Source organism: Colossoma macropomum, unplaced genomic scaffold (genome assembly GCF_904425465.1).
Source record: "Colossoma macropomum unplaced genomic scaffold, Colossoma_macropomum, whole genome shotgun sequence".
NCBI lineage: Eukaryota > Metazoa > Chordata > Actinopteri > Characiformes > Serrasalmidae > Colossoma > Colossoma macropomum.
In genome coordinates, this window is record NW_023494807.1 from 13,930,322 (window position 1) to 13,945,971 (window position 15,650).

The 15,650-nt window shown below is 39.5% G+C and overlaps 1 protein-coding gene across 5 annotated transcripts in view; it reads right to left on the reverse strand.

The window, feature by feature from the left end:
• Positions 1-15,650, reverse strand: part of znf407 (zinc finger protein 407) — a 94,202-nt gene that overhangs the window by 70,394 nt on the left and 8,158 nt on the right. For all 5 annotated transcript variants that reach the window (XM_036556158.1, XM_036556156.1, XM_036556155.1 and 2 more), the window contains 2 exons: positions 11,882-14,875; positions 11,164-11,278 (listed from right to left, as the gene is read on the reverse strand). In XM_036556158.1, coding sequence (XP_036412051.1) covers positions 11,164-11,278; positions 11,882-14,855 — 3,089 coding nt within the window. In that variant the 5' untranslated portion in view covers positions 14,856-14,875. The remainder of the gene's footprint in view (positions 1-11,163; positions 11,279-11,881; positions 14,876-15,650) is intronic.

Consider the following 15,650-nt stretch of genomic DNA (forward strand, 5'->3'; position numbering starts at 1 on the left):
GCTGCTGATGTATAGTGGAGTACTGAAAAGCCAAGTGGGAAGTCAACATGTGTTTCATTGACAACAGCAAAGCCTTCAAGTGTTGACAATGGAATGTCCTCAGGAAAATGTGAATATCAGAACATCTTATTGTTCCAATGAGGAATCTCTACATCTGATCTATCTGATCAACAAGCTCATGACAGAAAATGGACAAACAGACTGGTTCCACATTGGCAAAGGAGTTAGACAAGGCTGCATATTATCACCATACATGTACAACCTACATGCAGAACATATAAAGACAGAAGCACGACTGGAAGAAGAGGATTCAGGATTGGTGGAAGAAACATCAGTGACCTTCAATACACGGATGATACAAAACTCATAGCGGAAAAGGACAAGATAAGAATAATGAGACTTTCAACATGGTGTGTCTCAATAGGGAGTGTCTCAAAGGCCTCCCTAGTTCAGTAGTGAGGGTACTGCCCATGAAATCAGCCATTTTCTAGGGTGTCCCACTGTCAAAATCGCTCCAGTTTACTGGAACTTTTGTTTCCTGAAAGTTCCCACAATGCATTGTAAAAACAGTGAGCATCAACTGTTCACTATGCTTCCTGACCAGAAGTCTGACTTTCGAAAAGCTTTTAAATGGAGGATGAAAGCTGTGTGTTTTTATTTGCCTGTAAATAAGTATAAAAATAAGAGTTTTGGTCCAGCAAGACACTTTATCACAGTTTATCATTCATTATCAGTTTTCTACTAATTGAAATGTTCATAGCAACCTGTTCGCTACTTAGCTAAACAGATGCATTTGTTCCTGATTTAAACAACAAGGCTTTGTTGTTAACGTTCACCACTACCTTCAAAATAATCAAATAATCATATACACCCCCCCCCGCCGCCCCCCCCCCGATAAAAAAGCAAGAGGGGAAAAAAACTGACACCTTTAAACTTTGGTGTTAGTGAGAGATTATGACAGTACCTTGGCCAGCAAAGAAAACAAACAAATGGAACCTTGACCAAATCAATTCTGACTTCTCACCCAAAACGCATATTATCAAACTGATGTTATTTGGATATATTCTGAAAAGAAATAATTTACTGGAAAAGACCACTATGTTTGGAACAGTTGAAAATATAACAGGAGGAGGATGAGCAGCTACAAGATGGAGGAATACAATCAGAGGAATCACGAACAAGCCATAGTGTGGAGAGTGACAAGGTGCAGAAAAGTAGACAGAAGTTGTGATTTCACTGTAAATCCCTCACCCAACCTGAACGTTCCAGCAACCACCTTATAGAAAGAGACAAGCTCCTCAATCACCAGAAAGGCAGCTTTACTTTCTACCTTGTTGGCAGCAGGAGCTCCACTCACCCTCTTCTGCTGAAATTAAAGAGGCCACTCCATTTTTCATGTAATCTGGCAAACTAATATTCTTCATGTCCTCGCTGCCACAGTGTTAATGTCAGCAGTACATGTTTTCAAAACAAGCTTGGACCCTGTGTGCCTGTAATCTCTCCCATTCCAGTACTTATCAGAAGCAGAAAGAACAGGGACTACATGTCAAAGAATGTCAGAATCAGATTTGTTGGCCAAGTATGTTGACACACACAAGGAACGTGGTTCCAGCCGTTGGTGTCCCTCTAGTATCATATGCAATATACAGATAATGTACATGTAATTAACAGACAATACACAGTATACACAGTACACAAGTAATAAGCCAACAATATAAGTACAATAAGACACAGACAATATATTTTACAGACAAGAAATAAGATTAAATAGGGACAAACAACATACATAATGTGTGGTAGTACAAACAACAGTAATCTACATCATGTATAGGAATGGAATTGTGCTGTACAATTCTACAGATGGTATGGGTGTAATAACGATCTGGAAAAAAAACAGGAGTAGCTATGGCCTAGCAGATAATATTACTGGTCAGTTGTTTATGAGAGTGATGGCCTGAGAAAAGAAACTGCTCCTGTGTCTGATAGTGAACAGGTTTCTGTAGTGCATACCGGAAGAGAGAAGTTGAAAAAGGTTGTGTTGAGGGTGCGAGGAATCTGTAATATTTTTCCCTGCCCGATTCCTGGTTCTTGAAGAGTATAAGTCCAGGAGGGTGGGTAGGGGAGCACTAATGATTCTTTCAGATGTCTTTACTGTTCGTTGCAGTCTGTTACTATCCTGTTTTGTGACTGCTCTAAACCAGGCCCAACGTCCTCATTTGCTATAGAAAATACATCCTCTGCTGGCCCTTATTGAGGATGGAGTTGATGTTGGTCTCCCACTTCAAGTCTTGTGAGAGGGAGCAGTGCTGAGGGGTGTTTCCTAAAATCCAGTCATCTCCACAGTCTTGAGTGTGTTCAGCTTCAAGTTGTTCTGATTGCACCTGAGCACCAGCCTTTCGACCTCCCACCAATATGCAAATTCGTCGCCATCTTGGATGAGTCCGATGACTGTGGTGTCATCTGCAAACTTCAGTAGTTTAACAGATGATTCCTTAGAGGTTCAGTAAGTATAGAGAGAGAAGAGCAGTGCAGAGAGTAAGCTTTTTAGCCCATCTGATCTCCTTTGTCAGTGAGTTTCTGGCCTGTTTCTACAGGGCTCTATATCCTATTCTACAGTCATCTGCCATAGCAGATGAAGCTGTGTTAGTTTGGTTGTGAACCATGGCTTGTTACTTTTGTATGTGTGGAACGTCTTTGTTGGCACACACATCTCTTTGCAAAAATTGATGTAAGATGTCACAGTGTCAGTCAGTTCATCCAGGTTGTCAGCTGCAGCTTCAAAAACACTCCAATTGGTACATTCAAAATAGTCTTGCAATTCTCGCTTTGCCTCTCTAGTCCATTTCTTCACGGTTTTTACTACAGACTTTGCAGATTTTAGATTCTACCTGTAGGTTGGAACAGAATGAACCAAGCATCAGAGTGCCCAAAAGCTGCCTGGGGAACACAGCAATATGCATCTTTGAAATTAGTGTAGCAGTGGTCCAGTGTGTTATTATCCCTGGTGGGACAATTAATACGCTCCCTATATTTTGGTAGTTTGTGGTTTAATTTTGCTCTGTTAAAGTCCCCAAGGATTATAAAGAGTGAGTCCACATATTTTTGTTCCAAGCCGGTTGATCAGCCAGGGTTTGCAGTACATCATTCATACTGGCTTTTGGTGGGATGCAAACACCAACCAGGATGAAGGAGGAAAACTCCTGCAGTGAATAAACTGACTTGCAGTTTATGAACACTGAATCTAACTAAGTTTGGGCTACAGTATTTATTTAGTACTGTGACATCTGTACACCAAACCTCATTGATGTAGAAGCAAAATCCAATGCCAGATAATACGAATGTACCCAATCTGCAGTACATAAAATGTGAGTCACAACATTTGGAGCAAAGCAGACAGGTTACCAAGTTAGTTTTACTTAATCAATGATTGTATTGCAGTGCAAAGCTTGATTATATGCTTTTAACAGAAGCATAGTTAAATGAATATTGTGCTGCAACTGTGTTGCGTCAGCTACACCAAATTTTATAAATGTCTTTCGTGCCAGCAAGAAAGGTGGAGGTACAGCTGCTCTGTTTTCTGATTCTTTCCAGTGCAAGCATTTCGTGGTGACTTCACATGCAAATGATATCTCTGAGCAGTTTTGAAAGGGGCACCAATAATTGTCTGCAAGCTTCCAAAGTACAATGCAAATTTTACTGATAAATTTACAGATATACTATCTTTTATGTTCACTGATTTTAATCAATTTGTTATTGCTGGTGATTTTAACATACATATTGACAATTCCCAGGACAATTATGCCAAGGAACTATGTCATATTGGACTCTCTCAGCATGTGACCTTATGCCATATTGGACTCTATGAGAATGTGACCAGGAGCACACACTGTCGTGGCCACATTCTGCATGGGGTTATCTCAAAGGGATATCACATTGTCAGATCATTACAGTGTTTTCTATGAAATGTGGACATCACTACAGATCAAATCACGACATTTATAAATGACAGCACAGCTATACTTCTCAGGAGCATAATGTACACTGTACCATGCAGACCTTCTGGACAGCTTCAACTCAAAAAATTGGAGATTGCACCAGTTAAAGTTAAACCATGTCATGCTCACAGAAAGCACCATGGAGAAATGCTACTGCAGTTTAACTCCAAAAGAGACACTGTGGGAAGGTTCAATGTAAATGGGGTAAAACCAAGCTTCAGATTCACAAAAAAAATCTTTAAAGATGAGATGTAACAAGTTTGCATACTTTTGAACACTAAAATATATGAGACAAGCCATTAGTACAACTATACCCACCAGTGAACTTGTTTCTTCTCCACATAAAGATCATGGTTAAAATGTCCCAGTTTAATGTTATTAATAATGAAATTGTAATCAATATAATGAATCATCTTAAATCATCCACTTGCAGTCTTGACACGTTACCAACTAACTTTTTAGAGAATGTGTTTCACTCAGTAGCAGTCCCTGTGAAGCCTCTCTTAAAAAATCAGAACTCAGGGGATGCTTCTAATCTAGAATCTAATCTAATATAGAATCTAATCTAGCTTGCTTCTAATTACAGACGTATTTCAAATCTCCATTTTATTAAAAAAAAATCATTAAGAAAATTGTCTTTAAGCAACTTACTGGCTTTCTATTCTTAAATAGCTGTCTAGGCAAATTTCACTCATGATTCCACCCTAATCATAGTACTGAGACAGCTCTAATTAATGTCATTAATAAAACGCATTTAAAATCAGACTCAGATTTCAGAAAAATAGCTGTTCTACTACTGCTTGATCTTAGTTTTGCCTTTGATACTACTGACCTGACTAGTTCTTACAGACAGACCTGAGAACTGGGTTGGACTCTCGGGAACTGTCCTAAAATGGTTCAGTTCATACGTGCAAGGAAGGAACTTCTTTTAAGAAATAGAAAATGTTTCTGAGAGCATGTCAATGAACTGGGGTGTCCTCCAGGGTTCGAATCATGGGCCACTCTTATTTAATTTATACATGCTTCCTCTTGGCCAAATCCTGCAGGACTATGGAATGACACAGATTTTTTTGGGCTTCTCCCCCAACAACTATGATCCCCTTGGCTCACTTTGTAACTGCCTTGAGCACATCACTAACTGTTTGGGACAAAACGTTCTGCAGTTGAATAAAGATAAAACAGATTATTTTATTCAGGAATAGCAATTAGAGGCACAGACTTGCTGCCTATTTGCATTCGAGAGACCTAGAATTTAAAGAACTAGCATGTAACCTTGGTGTGCTAATGCACTCTGATGTCAGTTTTAGCATGTCAAAGCAGTTACTTAACCAACATTGTATCACCTTTAAAAACATCGACAATATTAGAGCTTTTCTGACTAAACCAGACTTAGAAAAACTCATCCATGCCGTTATTTCTAGCAGGATTGAATACCGTAATGATCTCCTAACTGGATTCACAAAAAATACGGAGTAGCAGTGTTGAGCTACTATGCTGCTCTTAAATGGAACCAGTTGACAGAGAGCATTAGAAGAGCCCCAACACTAGGCTTGTTCTTTTCAACACCACAATACTAAAACACTTCCTAAACAGAGAATATAGGTCAATAACTCACAATTCTATAGAATACTAATTCAAAAAAGGACAGAGCTCTATAAACTCCAACCCTATTTTAATGAACCTATGCATTTCATGTGATAAATACTCCATCATTCTACTACTACCAATCCCAGCAGAGTACAATCAGCAAATTTAGAATTTGTAAGTGAACAATATATTCATTTTTTCTGTTGATGAGAGGGATCAGCTGCTTACTATTAGCTTTGTTTATCTGAGCTTAATTAAAAACAGTGTTTTGGATATAAAACCTCTTTGCTTGTCCTCTGAGGACATTTCACAGGCTAAAAAAACACCATTAAGCCAAAACCCTTATGAAAACTCTCATTAAAACTTATTAAAATTCTTAGATAAATGATGATGCAGGTGCGTTTCTTGTTGATAAAAAAACAGAACCAAACATGCTGTCTGATGACTACAGCCAAAACTATCCCAAAACAGTCAGTACTTTCAGTGCTTCATGCAAGTATTAGCAACTATCTAAATGACAAAAGAGAGTAAAATGAAGAATCAGAGGAAGCTAAGGTTCTGAGATTGAGTTTTTAAAATTCATACAAAAAAAATCTAATTCAGACCAACTGTGTGAGTCAGACAGTTCTGTGATGAACAATACTCATCGATATTTTAATAAAATCTATGCAACACCAAATTGCACTTGAGTTGCTTAACATAAAGCATCCTGCAACTCATGAAACTCAGCCGCAACAGTTGTAAATAGGGATGCATTGATAAACACACAATCACAGAAACTTTCCCAATACGGGTAAAGACATGTAGGCTAGCAAAACAGAGGTGGAAAAAAGTCGACATTGTCATCTATGCTGACTTTACTGTGTTTGACTCAACAGAGTTGAGGTGTAAACATTACTACAGTGATATTTTGTAAAACAGGTTATATACAGGACATATCGTCCTACTGTGTACATCACTGCCTGGTTTAGCTTCAGTTCACAGTGTTGGCAGCACTGCTCATTTTGTCTTTGCTCAGAATGGGGCACGCAGAATGTTATTGTGAATAAAAACAACTTCATTGATAACTATTCACAGACAGAGCGTTTTCATGCACTGTGAGTATATAAATCGTAGGCTTTGTCCATACATGGTGGTCTGTTCAAACGTACAGACTCACCAAATAACAAGATATTAGAAATCACACAATGTATGTTTGGCTTTAGAGGACATTCAACTATAGCTCAACCAGCCAAGACTCTGAGAATGTATAAAACACTACATATGAGCTTCTCGGATGTAATTCCTGCTGTCTCTGTCCTACAGAGACTGCTGTTGAAAGACATAGATAAGGAGCAAAATTACAGCTGTACAGAAAAGGTTTTCTGATGTGGAACAAAACCTGCTCATCTCCACTGCAGCGCTACTCAATCCAAGGTAGCGTTGAATAATATATATGCATAGCTAGCTAATGCACTTCATTTAAAATCAGATAAATGTAATGAATTTAACTGTTAAAGTTGCACACATTAACACTAACAACTACTTAACTGTAAGTAGATTACTCAGTATGGTATCAGACTCAGTAACGGTGAGTACTAAAAAATGTGTACTCATACTCCGTCTGAAAAAAACTGTATCGAAGCATCCACCATTATAAGCATCTCAATTTTATAAAACAAATTTCATGAAACAGTCAATTAAAACGGTGATAGCGCGTCATGTGATCACATATAACAAATGATTTTATTAAAATCATTTAATCAATAAATCCAATTTTATCGGACTAATGGACAAAAAAAAACTAAACCTGAAGACAGTTTATTGGGTGGTGGAAAGAAGACCTTCCCCCTTTTGACTGAAATTACTTTATGTCCCTTTTTTATGCAGATCTCAGATTTCTTTGGGACCCAAGCAACGAAAATGATTATAGAAGGGAGAGTGAGTCATGGTCTGCGATGAACTTCTTGTGCCTCTATGAGAGGATACGTGAGACATCAATCAGGATATAACTGTAATTTCTACATTCATTTTCAAAGCATAATGTATATACAACAGACAAAAAACTCAAATATATAAGTAAAGAACCTATAAAGATAAAGAAAAAAGAATGGCATTGTCAACTGGAAAAAAATTGAAAGTTGACAAATGCTGCAAATATGTAAATTACACTTCATGACATTATAGCAAGAACAATGCAGTATTTCAAAAATACAAGCAGCTACTAACTATCTAATTGAATTAATTTAATGCGTTGTGTGCAACACTGTGTCACGCCTATGGCATGCTCTCTTGAAACGGACTTCATCTCCCAGAATCCCATGGGAGATCATGTGACTCTGCCATCGAACGCGGACTCGGATTCCGACAGAGACTCCATTGCCCATAGAGCAGTAGGGGCTCACGTGACCAGTGACTCGCGCAAACACTCCTATCAGCGCTCACAATCACCGGAATACTAACTGCTTTCACCTGTGTGTATTTTTATGAGACAGCGAACTAGTAGTATATAAGCCCGGGCTTTAGTTAGGTTCGTTGCGAGGTATTGTTTCCCTGAGACTTACTGAGCGTTTATATTCTGATTATCTGACTTTCGTGTTTTTGACCACTGCTTTTTTTCTCCTGTTTTGTATTTTGCTTCATCCCTCTGGTACTTCTGCCTTTACTGATTGATCTGTGTTTTTTGACTTTTTGCCTGTTTCATGACGATGATTTTGCTCTGCCCTTTTTGCTCTGTTTGCTGTTGGTTACTAAACTGTCATCAACTTTCCATCCGCAAGCGTCTGGTTTCTGTTGAACTGTCACACACTGTTTTTGTATTGCTTCATGTAACTGTCAAGATGCATTATTTTTAGGCCACTCACAACATGCCACTAATTGCATGAAAGTTTGACCAGCCTATTGTCTGCAAGAAATGCGTTGAATACGTATGTTGTTAAATGTGTTGTTAAATATTTTTTAATATACTTTTAAGCATGGCTGGCTACAATTTAGAATGACAACTCCTCACACTCTTACATTCACTTTACTTAATCTACAAATTTAAGCTAAGTGGACATTTAACCTTCCATGGAGACTAATTACTACATGTCCCAAAGGTCCACTTACATAAACAGCTTTTAAAAACAAAGTGAACACATCAATAATTGAATAAATGTGATTAGTAGACATCAACCAGTCGGCAAGCCAGTTTTAGCTTATATGTATAAAACGTTTATCTTTTAATTCACAGTGGCTCACAGTTTAATTATGTATTAGTAATTCTAAAAGGAGTATTTCTGGCCCTGTTTAACACTTGGTATTAACATCCACCTTGAGTGATCCAATCATAAGTAGACAATGAGATGTTTATCCGAGGGCTGTAATGATCATGAATATTTTAGCTAACAATTAATTGTCAAATACATAAGTGCAATTAATGATTTAACTGTCACAGAGATTTAATTTTTCCTTGTTCATTGTGTGCATCTACTAAAAGTGGCCAAACTTGTTTATTAGTCTAGCTATGTTTACTTGGTAGCTAACACTAGTATTGCTGTTGAATAGATACACTACACTGCTTGAAGCATGCACACACAAGCTTATATTTTTCTTTAGAGCAAAAATACAAGCAAAAAAACACATTCTGTTAACATGCATGCTTAAAAACATGAAAATTAGCTACATAGCTAACAAACATTATTCAGCGCTGCCCTCTAAACATGTTAGAGCACCAAGTTAAAACTTTCTTGCTTACAAATGTACCATGATGTCTCAAAGAATACATTCGTTGCTTTATTTTATTTACATTTATTTGCCTCAACCCAACACACTCAATTCACATTGAGTTTGTGTTGGCTTAATAATACTGAGAAAATCTAAAGACTGTGGAAAATGACTGCGGTCAGTTTAAATAACTGTGATCAGGCGATCATATCATAAATGTGACAGGTCTAGCATAGCCATTTACGCTTTGCATTTCCTTTTGTCTCGAAAGCGTCTCCAGTGACCTGATTTTGTGACTGGAAGAATAGTCCCACCCACATTCACTACATCAGTCTCTCGCTACATTTGGTGTCAGAAAAAAATGTACCATGGACTCACATTCTTTTCAAATGAAAGGGCGGTTACAAACATTTAGGCCACATGAACTGCTAATGACACTTGTAAACAAACGTTAGAAAAAACAAAAAATTACCTCACGGAGCTGCTGTGATGATGCACTTCATTAAGGTGGTCCGCTAACGCGGTCGAGGACGCGTCAAGACACTTTAGCGTTCACACTACAAATGACCTGTGACGATATGCATTCCTGACCACCTCCGAAGGAGGTATGAGTGATCAGATCACAATGACCTCTTTTCCACCATCGAGTCAAATGGTTCTAAAGGCCGTACTGGGCCGTACTTTTCCATCTGTTGTACCACTAAATCAGAATCAGAAAGTACTGAAGAAAACTGCACAAACAAGTGGCTAAATGCTAACAGGCTAATAGATACACATACACCATCCACCACAAAATACATTTGATTACGTCTGTCACTCCAACACCAGTTTCTGCGTGCTCTTTCTTTATCCTCTAAACGTGTGGTATTTGAGTATCAATTACTGAAACAGCGTGTGCTGCGGGTTTCACCTGTGGCTGGCGTAATTACACCAGCATTAATGCCGCCAAGCAGAAGATGGCTCACAGAACAAGTCTTTTATCCTTCTGTCACTTCAACACCAGTCATTCCAATACTGTGCTCTCAGACAGTCTTTATCTACCTCTAAACGTGTGTTTTAATCATGGGTTCGTTAGAACCAAGCCCATATTGTGAAGGGAAGCATAGTACATTCACATTAGTTTAGCCTAGCAGGCTACAGCTTAAAGCACAACAGAACGGGTCCGATTTCGGCTTTCTCTCCACCACCAATCAGTCAACTTTGCTCTCGCTGTTATAAGTTTTTATCATCTATACTTGTGATAGCAGAGCACTGGTTAGTCAAATCGAACCTGCACTGGGTTGTTCGGTTCTCTTTAGCTAAGCTAAGTTTGCTAGAGAGGACCCAGGTAGCATTAGCTCAGCTAGGAGGCTACAGCTCCTGACACCAGAGAAGAGGTTTAATTTTGGCTTTCTGTTCCTCTAACATCAGCCACTCTACTTTGCTTCCTCAGATTTAAGTCATTATCATCTAAATTTGTCAGTAAAGCTTTTGTTAGTCAGAATCAAACCTGTTCTGTGGTGAGCAGAATGCTTACTGTAGATTCACATATATCACATATAACAATGTAAAAGATTCACAAAAAAAGAGGATTCCTGCTGGAAAATAAAAAAAAATGTATGCAAGCTGGTTGAGTGAGACGTGTGTGTATCCGCGTGTTTGTGTGTGTGTGTGCGGGTTTTAAAGACTGAAAGTGCTGTTTGACAACTTCTGTGTGATATTAATATGGTCGGGCAAATCTCTGAACTATAACAGTATTATTCCAAAATAAAAGTCTCCTCCAAACACACCAGAGCCCGCTTGTGGCTCATTTAGACACTGAAATGTATTTCAGCCATATTCAAATCACTGAAATATACGAATATCTTCTAGAACAAAAAAATCTCCTATGAAATAACACTGCTACTTTCACACTCACCCACAGACGTGGCATTTATACTCCCTCATGCCCAGGTGTCTCTTTACGTGGTTCCTCGCGTCTCCGAGCTGTGCTGTAGCAAAATTACATATTTTACACATGAATGGCTTCGATCCTGTAAACATAGAGAAGAGAAAATCACCAGATGTTTTACAGTTGGATGTTTGATATCATTTTAGTCAGTTTTATTTAGAAAATAGTGTCAGATTCAGATTAGAATTCACTTCAGGTCAAGATTAAAATTTACTTCATATTTTATAAGAATTAACTTCACATCAGATCAGAGTTCACGTTATATTGTATTTCATATTTCTCATCAGATCAAAATTTCAGTTCAACTGTAAGTGAAAGAGCAATAAAATGCTGTTTTACACAGTTGTCCTTGAAAGAGCACAGGAGACTACATTAAACTAAAAAATTATGTACATTTTTTTTTTCAATTTTAACAAAAGAACCTGTGTCTGTTATAGTCTTTCTATAAAAATGGAAATGATTGCCCTGTGACAAAATGCATGAATACTGATTACTACACAGTATTGGCTACTAAAATAAAATATACAAACCGTGTACTAAAGCTCTCCAGTTGCGAACTCAATAACCTGAAGGTAGGCTAATCTTACTTTATATCCAGTCTTGCTTTATATTTGAGAATGGACTGAATGTGTTTGTGTATACTGTGAAAAGTTGCTGGTGAACCAATAAAAACAGCCTGTGGTACCTGTGTGTGTGCGCACATGAGCCAGGAAGGCCATGGAGTTGCTGCTCTTGCAGACTTTTCCACAGTATTTACAGACACTGCCCTGGTTCTCCTGCCGTTCACGGTTGATTTGCTCTGTGTCCTCTAGAATGTACTTATTAACCTCCCTCAGCAGTTCCTCGTGTTTCTCTTTGATGTGCAAGAAAAGCTCCTGTTCTGTCCCACAAAGCTCACTGCACCGCACACATTTGAAGCTGGCGCCCCCTTCTGGAAGCTCCTCCACACTGCCCTGCTCATTGCGCAGGTGTGCAGCGCTGCTCAGATGCTGTTGCAGGTTGCTGTCTGTGTAGAAGGACTTTCCGCACAGCAGGCAGTGGAAATGCTTCTCCTTGGACGGATGTTTCATGGAGATGTGGACATTCAAGCCGCTCAGTCCATCAGCCAAGAAGCCACAATCTTCACAGCGGATCCGTGGGTTCGGAGCAGCTCCTTTAGTGCCAGCACTTCTGGCTGGCCTCTGGTTTTTCACCTCCTGCAGGCTTGATGCACTGGTGGTTGGTTTAGGTTCTCCTTCAGTCACCTCTTGCAGGGCCTCAGCCTGTGCTTTAAGGGGGAAAATGCATTCATCAAATGGAGTGGCTCTCAGAGGCAGGTTCTCACCATCAGTTCTCACCTCCAGTGATTCCTCATCTTCATCATCCTCCTCGGTGTCCTCCACTGCACGTTTGCCTGAACTGTTTGACTGCACTGGGCCACACAGATTTTCAGCAGAACTTTGGTTTGGCTCTTTGGTCTTAGAGGCCCTTTCTAAGGTCATATCATTCTCCACTCCATCACTTCCTTCTAGAGCTTCTGCTGAATCTCCTGTCTCTTTAGCTGAGGGTTTCTCCACGTTCTGGTGTGCATCTTCAGTGAAGGTTGTTTGGTTAGCTGGTGCTAAGTGTGTGTGCTGATTCACCTCAGCTGAATCTTTTCTGTCCCTCTGCTGCAGATACGTGTCCCGCTTTTGTTTGTGTTTTTCTGTGGCCATGTGTCGGGACATCTCCCTGCGCGTCACGGCATAATAACTGCATGCCAGGCAAACAAACTCAAAGTCCCGTATGTGTTTGCGCCGCACATGGAGCCCAAGGGAGGCCATAGAGTGGGCAACGAAATCACAGTGACTGCATGAGTTCACCAATTCGTACTTGTTTTTTTTACATGGTGCCTCACTCAGAGTTTGCTCCATTTCATCACCATCTTTTTCTTCTCCGGTCGCTCCTTTCGTTTGAGCAGCCCACATCACCTCCTCCTCACTCATGTGAACTGCCTGCTCAGTGTCCAAACACACCACGGCCCCACCACCCCCGTCTACCTGTGCTCGTTTAACATGCTTCTTAGTCTCACAGTGGCGGTCCATGTCCCCTTTAGTTACGCAGTAATAGTTGCAGAGCTTGCAGAAGAAGCTGTACAGGCGACTGTGCCTACGGCGGATATGCACGCTGAGGTTCGTGGGATTGGACGCAATGAGGCCACAGTGGCTGCAGGTAGTTACATGACTTGATTTCGGTCTCCCGCGCTTTCGTCTGTGAGTAATGGTTCCCTCAAAGTTTTCTTCCGCTGAAAAAATTGCAGTTTCCTGAAACTCTGGGACACACTTAGAAACACTCTGAGGCTCCACCTCTCCCTTACCCCCTTGCTCACTTATCTCTCCTCTCTGCTCTTCCTCTCTCTGTTCATTGGAAAGAATCACCAGAACCTTTTCCACGCAGTGCTGGTACAGTGGACTGGTATTTTTCTCCTGAGCGGCCTGCAAGTGGAGGGGTCCTTCCAGGTGTGCCTGCATTGCCTCAGCTGTGCATGTGTAAATGTGGCACATCTGGCAGTGCAGCCTGTTCTCTGCACCATGCTGCAGTTTCATGTGCTCAACAAGCAGGATGGAGCTGCTGGCTGTGAAAGAGCAGCTGCTGCACTGGTGCTCAGACATGTCCCCTGTAGAGCCAACTTTATCCACCTTGAAAGATGTTTCTTGCTTCTCTAATATTTTTCTTCTGTGCTTATTGCTCATGCAGTGCTTCTCGTAATCACACTTGGCCACACATGAGTACGAGCAGAACTCGCAAAAGTAGTTCATTTCCTTTGTGTGTCGTCTTTTCACGTGCATCTCTAGACTAGGCCTATCTCGAAATTCATGTCCACAGTTGGAGCATGCATGCAGGACTTTCGGCTTTGGGCACCTTTTGCTGGTTTGTTTACTCTCCACATCAGAGCTACAAGTCGATCCAACCTGACTGTTCTCTGCACCTACATCTACTGTCTTCATTTCACATGTACCATACTTTCTTTTGTCGCTTAACGAAGGGTCAACCATTTCCAGAAGAATCTGTGTGGGGCTGGAGATGTCCCCTGCTGACTGATCAGAGTGATTCTGTGTTGTTTCAGCCTCATTTGCAGCAGACTGCTCTGGTCTGTTTTCTGTTTGATAACTGGAAGTAGTTTCTGATTGTTTGAGTCGCACATTTTTCTGTGGTATTAGTAATGTCATTTCTGGTTGTGTTGGTACTGCTAAGTGTTCAGGCATATACGGGTCTTCTCTGTCTGTGTATAGAATGGTTTCCATCTCTTTAACATCAGAAAGAGCTGATTCTCCACAGTTCTTCTGAGAGACATTTTCTGTGTGGGAGCTCAAAGCCCTCCGAGAATGTTTCCGTTTAGAGTGAATTTTCAGTGCAGTTGGGGTTTTTGCCACAAAATCACAAAAAGAACAAGCACAAATGTCATTTTCCCCCAGGTAGCCAGTAGGGTCCGTATGTGTGGATTCAGAGTTATCCTGAGTTCCTTCATTTTCTTCTGACAGAGATGCATCTGCTGCATCAACATTAGTGGTATTGGCCCTTTTAGGTTCAGACAGAGTGCCCTCAGTGTCTGGCTCACTGAAAGAGGGTCCAGCTTTAATGTTCTTGGCCATTTCCTTCCTTGACTTTATTTTCCTCTTTAGTTGATCCAGCTGCGGCATTATCACTCCATCAGACTGTCCTGTGGAACAGATGAATAAATATATCAACACATAAGTAAAGAGAGCTGTTTTACTATGTGTAAAAAGCTGTTGATGCTTTGCTGTGGATTTCTGATGTCTTATGGTTTGCTACCCTCTAGTGTTCTCTTACAGAAATACAGAAAAAAGTGTTATTTGAATAAAACAAAAAATAATTTGTTTTTGTCTATCCATTACCCACATTATTGTTATAATCATTAATATTGTTAATAATAATGATAATCATCATACTAGAAAAAATTGTATATTGTATACATTAATACATTATATATATATATATATATATATATATATATATATATATATATATAAACTATATATTCTTAGATTTATATATATATATATATATATATATATATATATATATATATATATATATATATATAAATCTAAGAATATATAGTTTTCAACTACAACCCAGTTTCCCAAAAAGTTGGGATGCTGTGCAAAATGTAAATAAAACAGAATGCAATGTGAAAACCGTTTAAATCCTATATTTAACTGAAAATAGTACAAAGGCAACACATCCAATGGTGAAACCAAGCAAGTTTATTGTTTTTGGAAAAATATATGCCTATTTTGAATTTGATGACAGCAACATGTCTGGAAACTGAGGAAACCAATTGTTCTAGTTTTAAAAGAAATATTGTCCCATTTATGCTTGATACAGGATTTCAGCTGCTCAACAGTTTGTTGTCTCCTTTGTCATATTTTTTGTTTTATATTGCACCAAATGTTTCAAAGGGTGACAGGTCT